Source organism: Centruroides sculpturatus, unplaced genomic scaffold, assembly GCF_000671375.1.
Source record: "Centruroides sculpturatus isolate CEXI.00-Female unplaced genomic scaffold, Cexi_2.0 scaffold2715, whole genome shotgun sequence".
In the NCBI taxonomy this organism is placed as follows: domain Eukaryota; kingdom Metazoa; phylum Arthropoda; class Arachnida; order Scorpiones; family Buthidae; genus Centruroides; species Centruroides sculpturatus.
This window is the reverse complement of record NW_019386835.1, coordinates 1-9,674: the sequence shown is the minus strand read 5'-3', so window position 1 is coordinate 9,674 and position 9,674 is coordinate 1. Positions and strand designations below refer to the sequence as shown.

The following is a 9,674-nucleotide window of genomic DNA, read 5'->3' as shown; positions in this document are numbered from 1 at the left end:
CCCCCTTCAATAAAACCGTTACGTAGTATCGTCCCCTTCACTTCAAAATTCCGATGCCAAGGCTAATGCCAAATTCGTACTACATTGAATAGACTAGTGACTAGTATAATGTTATTTGTTTAATTATTGTACGATATAACGAATAAAATATCTAATTATTCTTAATATAATGTTTTACTATATCGCCCAGAAAATTGCTTTTCGCCTCCCAAATATAAATTGTCACTAATCGCCCCTCAACATAGAAAATCGCCCACATGGAGGCGATATCGCCCTCCGTTGAGAAACACTGGTTTAATTCAACTGTAAGCTGCCACGATACGCCCCATAGAAACAGCTCAGGGCAAATAACATGTATTATTGTTTTTACAGTTTTGTAAGGATTGAAGTTAATCCGGCCTAACCTGTGTGGAAAGGCTCGTGTGAACTGATATTGATACCTTTTCCTTCTGTACAGAAGAAAAAGGTGTGGTATATTCGTTTAATTGTAATTGTGAACAAAAGAAAACATATATACGGTAGAAGAAACAAAAAGAAAATTGAAAATGCGTTTAAAAGAACACATTCGAGCGATTAAAAATAATTATGCAAATTCAGCAGTAGCAGAAGATTGATACTGTAATACGACTGGGTGTGAAATAGATTTGAGTACTGTAAAAATAAAGAAAAAAGAAAAAAAGAATTTTAAAAGGCAATTATATGAACATATTTATATAGCAATACAAAAGAACAGAATGAACAACAATATAGGAAGAGAAATCCATCAATCATAGAACAGAATTATCGACAAAGGGAATGAAGGTTGGAGGTATATAAGAGAAAGAATCTTGTAATAAGTTAATTGTTCAAATGATAGTAGGAGTGCGATATGTAAGTTTAAAAATGTTTAAACCATCTTTTAATAAAGTAACTTATATTTATTGTTATTATATATAGATATATTGGAAATATGACAGGATTTATCCTGTTTATAATTTTGATTTTTAAGGTACCAAAAACTGTAAGCTATTTAATGTTATTATTGGTATTATCAGTTTTATTGTCAGAATTTTATTAATTTGTAGTAAGTTTAATGATTTGTTTTAGAAAATTTGGCTGTAAACCTGCTGATGAGGGACCAACTGGCCCAAAACACAATAATATTGTGTAAAATGTGTGTGGGTGAAAAAGGACTGTTTTTTCTGATTAGTTCGATTTAATATTATTAATGGCGATTATCTTATCCATATGTTTTTGAAAGGTACCAATGATTTTCTCTGAAGATAAGGTAAGATTGAAAGATGATGACCATCCAAGTTATTGTTTTCTGTGACATTCAAGGTGCTGTGATGATAGAGTGGGTTCCAGTTGTTAGTCTATCAATTAACATTCTTATATTGACTAAATTGAGTGACTAAATGAGAATGAAATGACCAGGAATGTGGAGAAATGTTATCATGCAACAGAATAATGTAGTGTCTCATTTAAAATATATATGTTCTTGATCATCCTTTTGTTTGTTTTAAGATTTTACTTTCTGGAACTTTTTCTGTTCCCAAAAGCTCAAAACAATCCATTTTGTATCATTAGAAGAGGTGAAAGCAAAAAACGACAAAGTTTCTGAATAGTTTAGAGAGAATTAGCAGCACCATTCTTTTGAACAGGAAGCAATTTATATAGCTGTGCCAACTCAAAATGAGACTGATTTGACAGTGGTCACAAAGGCTTTTCTGAATCATATAAATAAAGAGTTACAACATCATTTTAATTATTTTTGTGTTGGACTTCATAAAATTAATAATGGAATATAACCATTGATTATACTGCTAAAACTTAATGTTTTGCATATAAATTCAGACTGCCATTAAAAAATTTTAAATTATGCATGTTAAACACAAGCACATTAATAATAATAATTGATTTTTATATCTAAAAATAGTTTATATTTAATAAATATAATATATTAAATATAAAATGTATTATATATTCAAAATATATTGTAATAAACTTCTAATAATCACAGACTTGGAGTTATTTACAGTATAAATGTAAAATTATTTATTAGATATATTAAATAATTAAGATTTAAATTAATTTTTTTCATTTTTAGATAATGTAGAAGATGAATCAGTCCAATCCTTAGCAGAAAAGATATTAATTCCATCAACTTTAGGAAAGTTACAACATAAGTATGCATTATTCTTTGTTAATTTTTCAATTATAATTTGTTAAGAAAANAAAGCAAAAAAATGACAAAGTTTCTGAATAGTTTAGAGAGAATTAGCAGCACCATTCTTTTGAACAGGAAGCAATTTATATAGCTGTGCCAACTCAAAATGAGACTGCTTTGACAGTGGTCAAAGCAGTCTCAGTCAAAGTGGCTTTTCTGAATCGTATAAATAAAAAGAGTTACAACATCATTTTAATTATTTTTGTGTTGGACTTCATAAAATTAATAATGGAATATAATCATTGATTAGACTGCTAAAACTTAATGTTTTGCATATAAATTCAGACTGCCATTAAAAAATTTTAAATTATGCATGTTAAACACAAGCACATTAATAATAATAATTGATTTTTATATCTAAAAATAGTTTATATTTAATAAATATAATATATTAAATATAAAATGTATTATATATTCAAAATATATTGTAATAAACTTCTAATAATCACAGACTTGGAGTTATTTACAGTATAAATTTAAAATTATTTATTAGATATATTAAATAATTAAGATTTAAATTAAATTTTCTATTTTTAGATAATGTAGAAGATGAATCAGTCCAATCCTTAGCAGAAAAGATATTAATTCCATCAACTTTAGGAAAGTTACAACATAAGTATGCATTATTCTTTGTTAATTTTTCAATTATAATTTGTTAAGAAAAATAATTTATTTTTTTTAATTTAAAATATTAAATAGTAATTAAATATAAAATTGATTATAGAATGGATATTCAAATAATTATATTCTTTGTAAATTTTCATATTTTATTAGAAAATTATATAATTATGATACAACTTTATTCAAGAGAAAACTCTCTATTACTGTTATATAATTAGAATAAATTAATAATTTAGTTTTTATCAAATTTTCATTATATTTTGCAGTATTTATCATCATTATTTTTGATACAGTGTGACTCCAATTTCTGGAATCAATAAGTTCTAAGAATTATTTTTGTTTTTTACAAAAATGAAAAGTTTTAGATGTTGCATCTTGGCAACAGTCTAGGTACTAGGGTGTTTTGTACAAGATGTCATCTTGGTGGCTTGCATGCAGTGGTAGAAAGGAGGGAGGAAGGGAGACTGTCTGTGTTTGCCAATGATGCAATCCAAAATATCAGATCTGCAGAAACAATGAGTGGCAATCAAATTTTGCCTGGAGTTAGGGAAAACAAAATGGCCATAAAAGTCCACAAAAATGGCTGTTCAAGTCATGGTTTCTTCATTACCACAAAGCACTCAGTCACAAGGCACTGTCTATGAACCAGTATTTGGCCAAAGAGAACAAACCATTAGTTGAACATCTGTATTTGTCAGATTTGGCTCCTTCTGATGATTTTTTTCTTGAAACTGAAAACTTTATTGAATGGTTTTTGAAAATTTTTTCAAAGACATTTTCAAAAACCGTTCAATACAGTTTTGTAAACCATGGAAACCAAAAGATAAAATGTGACAAGGACTCTAAAGGCTATTTCAAAATCCAAGTTCAGGAACTGTTTCCAGTAGCTCTAGAAACACTGGAAAAAGTGCATCTCAAGGAGATTACTTTGAAAGAGACCAATCTTAAGTGGTGATAAGCAGGGCTGTGGAATCGGAGTTGGGAAAAATGTGTCGACTCTGACTCCGGCATTTTAAATTTAATTTAGTTTTTTTATTTAAACAAAGGAAAATTTATTTTAAATACAAAATGCAACAATTTAATTTATTAAATATGTATCAATAGTTTTCTTTGTAGTATTTGTGTTTAGTAGTTAAATTATTTTGACCCAATTGAATTTGAATATTTTTGATTTATTCCTTTATTATCCTTGCTTTAAATAAGTATTCTATTTTTCTGAATGAGCCAGACTAATTGATCAGAGTATATATTTTTATTTTCTGAAAAAGGGGCTGAAGTAGCTGGATCACACACTTTTTAGTTGGACAAATTTTCTGGAAAGGTGAAATTGAAGTGCAAAAGCTGTAGAATAAAAATATGTAGATGTAGAATTTTATCACTTCTCCTTTTTCCTCTTAATTAATTTTTAACAAATATTTAATATTTTATACAAATAAATATTAATGTTTAATGTAAGTTAAATATTAAAAATACTAACTATAAAAATATTTGGGTAAATGCCAGGGGCTCCTTTTAGAGTTCAGAGTATGGTAACCCCCTATAAGTGCCTCTGCCCCCTCATAAAATGACTAGGTATTTAATTTTGCCAGAGTCAAGAATCGGAGTCAGCCTACTAAAATTATCAGGAGTCAGAGTGGGAGTTGGAGTCGAATGTTTTTTACTGACTCTGCAGCCCTGGTGATAAGTGCCTTCATTTACTGTATTTTTAAAAAATAATTCTCAGAACTTATTGATCATACCTCATATATCCATGAAGTAAATGAACACATAACATGTTCAGATGAACAGAAATCATTTTATACTCTACTAGAGTATATTATCAAGTTCTAGAGCAGCATTTCTCAAAGTGGGCAATAATGCCCCCTTGTGGGTGATGAGTAGATCTAGGGGGCATTGGAGGCAGAGTATTGAACGGTGACCAAAGGCAAAATTGGAGTCACTGAAAGGAAACATTGCGTTTAATGATTTCCAGATGTTGAGAACAATGTACGGTAAGGGCATAAAGTGTGAGATTCATAGAAAAGTTTTCCTAAGAATATTTCCAATCCTTTCTCACACAAGAGAAAATGGATTAGGGGATGTTGGGTATAACTTTATGGAACAAAGGAGGCAGTGGATCAAAAAAGTTTGGGAATCACTGTTCTAGAGAAACAAAAGTGCTAATAATCATCATAAGGAGTATATTGTATAATAATTTGTTAATGTTTCCAATTATTCTTAGGCTATCTAATAAAAATGATACACACAAATGTCATACAAAAAGCTCTGTTTTTAATAACTATAGAATGTTTTTAGAATGAATTTTCACTCTTATCTTCAAAGATATTTGCTGAAAATAAGATTAATAATGTCTAAAAAATATTTCTAAAGTTACGTAAAAATGTAGCTTTTTAATTAATGACGTGATGGGAAGTATTTCAATAATTTGTTAAATCTTTTTTTAGTGTAAATCTGTTTCATAAAATCACAGAACTGGAAAAGAAAATATCTTCATTAAGTCAAGAGTTAAGTGAAGAGAAAAAAATTAAAGAAAATTTACAAAAAGATGTAAGTATATCTCTGAAATTTAATTATTTATATATATAGTTGGTGATTGGTTAATGAACAGCTCGGACTGTGAACAAATCGGATAACGAACACTTTCATGAAAGATTTTTATGTTCAGACATTTAGACAATGAACACATCACAGAACAAACACAAAAAGAAGGGACATGAAATAATGAATACCGATTGGTTTTCCCTTGTCTCCAGGTGACAATTCAAAACCTTTCAGAGCATAGGAGACGTCGACATTGATGCGCAACCCAATACCAATCAGATAGTATTCTTCCAAACTTTAAAACACTCCCTTGTAATTCCAGCTTTTTGTTTATCTTTCTGACAAATGGTTGCAGTTTATAGTCTTTGCAAGACTGTCAGGCAGTTGTTAAGTTTTGCATTGGTTTTTATTTTCAAATGGTGAGAATTTAACTGTCCTATCTGATATTTGTTAACATTTTAACAGCAAAATTTCAAATTTCATTTGGGCCTCACATTTACATAATTCTTTCATGTGCTAGTTGATTTCTGTTCTCTGAACTTTTGTGAGTGCTTTTCTGAATTTTTTATTTTAAAAACAAACTGATAATATTATGGAGCCTAAAAAGAGTGGAGTGTCAAGAACTGTGCTCACCATAGAAACCAAGCAAGAGACAATAGCCAAGGTAGAGAGTGGGCAGAAAATATCTGATGTTGCTAAGCAGTATGGCTTGAACAGGTGTACAATAGTCACAATCTTAGCAAAGAAAGATATAATCAAGAAGACTTAAGGAGCTAAAGGAGTAACAAAAATCACATCTGAGAAACAAAGATGTGCCATCAATGAAAAAATTAAGAGATTGCTTTTAATTTGGATAAAAGAAAGGGAAATGAAAAAAGATGTAACTAGTATGATCATTCAAGAGAAAGCTAGAGAAATTTTTGACAAACTGAAGAAACAAACTACATGAGGAGATAGGATTCAAGGCTATCACTGAATGGTTTGCAAAGTTTAGAAGGAGAATTGGCATTAAACATGTGGTAATTCACAGTGAGTCTGCTAGTGCAGGTAAAGAAGCTGAGAAGTTCTGTCTCAAATTTGCAGAATTCATTAAAAAAGAAGAATATTTTCTACAACAAATTTTCAGTTGTGATGAAACTGGTTTATTTTGGAAGCGCATGCTGAACCATACCTACATTACAAAAGAAGAGAAAAATATTCCTGGGCATAAACACATGAAAGACTGATTGGCATTACTTTTGGGAGCTAATGCTGATGATGATATGAAGTTTATCCCACTTCTTGTTTATTACTCTGAGAACCCTAGAGCATTCAAAAAAGATCCATAATTAAAGAAAGACTGCCAGTGATGTGGGAATTGAATAAAAGGGCATGGGTCAAGCAGGCTCTTTTCAAAGAATGGCTGTTTGAAGTTTGTGCTCCAAGCATCAAGGATTACCTTCAGACCAATGAATTGCCATTGAAAGCACTGTTGCTATTGGACATTGCACCAGGACATCCAAAAGACCTTAAAAATAATTTGCTGGAATACTTTCCCTGGCTGACAGTCCAGTTTCTGGCTCCGAACTTCGTTGATTCAGTCAATGGATCAAGTGGTTATTGCAGGTTTCAAGAAATTGTACATTTGAGCACTGTTTTGTCGGTGTTTTGAAGCATGTCAGTTCTCTTCAATGATGACATCAAATTTTTCTTTCCAAAACATTTTTAATATTCTTGAAGCTATATGGCTCATTCAAAATGTATGGTCAGATGTCACTCAACAACAGTTGAATCCTGCTTGGCAAAAGCTGTGTCTCTTTTGCATACAGGAAGACAGAAATGATATCCTTGAAATTATGGATGAATTGTGACAACTGCTAGAGATCTGGAATTGGAGGAGAATGAAGATAACATTGAAGAGCTCATAATGGAATTGGAAACTGATCTGATGACAGAAGAATTCCAAGAAACTCAGCAGATTTTTTTTTTTTTTTGAAAAGGACGAAGACAAAAGAGGATCAATGCCGACATCTGCTATTAAATATTTTTGAAGAAGTGCGAGGATGTCAGAATAGTGGTCTTAGAATGGCATTCAAACCAGATTGATGTTAATAAGCTTGGGGATCTCTACAACGACAATGTTATTAATTACTTCTGAAAAATCCTGAAGATGAAAGAAAAGCAATTGACATTAGACAGATTCTTTAACGTCCCACAAATGGAAAAAAAATGACCGATAAAAATGCAAGACTGTACATGTGTATTTTTGTTATTACATATACATAACCAAAAAGTATGTAACTTTTTATTTATAGTAAGAAAGTATGTAATTTTTTATTTATGTTTTGGGGTCTCCAGAACAAATTAATCAAATTCCCATAAAAATCTGTGGTAAATTGATAATTGGTTAACGAACAATTCGGGTAGCAAACAAAGTCTTGGAATGGATTATGTTCGTTAACCAATCACTGTATAAACAAGAGTATATGATAATGTAAATCAGAAAGATCCAAGTATTTTCAATTTGCAGGCCAAATTGTATGTTTGAGCTTAAATCACAGGATACAGAAATAAATTTTTCTGATTATATGGAAGATAATATCATCCCTTTCCCATAATAAGGTATACACATTTATTTTTATTTCATAATATGGTGTACAAAACTCTTATACTGGAAATTTTTATATTAAATTCATATAAACTTTGTTTAATCCTGATATAACTTACTGCTAAGATAAATATTACTCCACATCTTCAAAAATGCCGTTTGGTTTCACTGTCGTTATTGATAAATATATATATATATTTAAGTTAATTTCTCTCTTGAAATATCTGAGTGTGTTAACTTGGGAATTCCATTCACAAAAGACAAACTGTGGATTGTGCCTCAACAATTGAAAGGGATATCTTTAACCTTGCTCAAATTGTTGGAGTAATTCTTGAACCTTTGACTACATATTCCTTTGTTTTTTTTTTGTTTTTAGATGAAATGTCAGCACAAGTATCTCCTTTTTCATATTGTTCTTTGGCCTTGTACTAAATCCTGGAGACAGTTAAACAAATAACTTCAAGCTCAAGCTGCATTTCACTGATTGTACCATGGCTCAATTTGTTTCCAACCTTGTGCTGTAGAAAATACAGTAAAATTCCATTGTGCTGATTAGAGGCCAATTGCTTTGCTTTATTGTCTTTACTATTTGAAGCAAAATTCTCTGAGGCAATATTTTCTTGTATGTAACACTTGTCACAAGTGTTATTTTTATTAGCTTCTATTTTCATTACATTTGCTTCAATTTTTTTGAATGATATTGTTTCATGAAGTAATCAATTTCTGCTACTTGCAGCCTAAAAACTGCACACCAACATCAAACATAGAGGGTACTGTAGCCTTATGTATACCATTCAGAGGTATCCTACTTTTCTCTACTGTCTATTTCCTCTTCCTCCTTTTCCCCCTCTCCTTTCCCTTATCCTATTTTCTTCTGGCTAAACACTTTGTGTACGGATGATGTCTTTCTTGTATGTATGTACTTATGTAACCTGAGAGAATATTTTATTAACTCTTCGATACCAAAGCTAATGAAACCCATATAATGACTGAACTTCAGTAACTAAAGTGCCTCAGAATTTTTTTTGAAATTTATTTTTGTAAATGTTCATAAAATGTTTCAAACAGTTCAAAAAATGATATTGAAAACTTTTATTGATATTATTCCATTATAAAAACAATCAAGATTAATTATAAGTAAAGATAAACTGTAAAATGAAAAAAGATAATTAAAAACTTCATTCATATAGTAAAAGTATCAAAAAATAACTAATCTAAATATATGAAAATAGTAAACTATTGTTTTGTGTAATAAATTGAAGATATCTGCTATATCTTTATCATTACTCAATAGCATTCAACACACACAGTTATGGTAGCTCTTCTTTGGTGGACTTCATGTATGATGTTTTTGCAGGTATTACAGGTTACTTTACTCTTTTTCTTCTTTTTTTGGGACATTTGAACATCATCTACATTTTCTTAGTTTGACTGTATCATCTTGAAGATAGCCAGGAACTTCAATGCTGCAATATACTAGAATGCTTTTAATGACTATAAAACATAGACTATTGTAACTAGCACAAAACTCTATATTTTTTCTAGCTAAATCATTTGCAAGTCTCAAAAGAAATATTCATCAGTGGCAACTCACTCCTTTTTCCAATCTGGATGCTTTTCATTATTGCACATACACCTCACATATTCATAAAAAGTCTGTAAGGTCAGTGGACAGTTCTCTTAGCACAGGTAGTATTTATTTGTGTCATTGACTCT

At 30.2% G+C, this 9,674-nt stretch overlaps 1 protein-coding gene across 1 annotated transcript in view; it reads left to right on the top strand.

The window, feature by feature from the left end:
- Positions 1-7,898, top strand: part of LOC111615832 (intracellular protein transport protein uso1-like) — a gene marked incomplete at its 5' end in the record, with an annotated part of 17,497 nt that extends 9,599 nt beyond the window's left edge. The window contains 3 exons of the mRNA XM_023357265.1: positions 2,090-2,168; positions 5,275-5,377; positions 7,881-7,898. Coding sequence (XP_023213033.1) covers positions 2,090-2,168; positions 5,275-5,377; positions 7,881-7,898 — 200 coding nt within the window. The remainder of the gene's footprint in view (positions 1-2,089; positions 2,169-5,274; positions 5,378-7,880) is intronic.
- Positions 7,899-9,674: the final 1,776 nt, after the last annotated feature.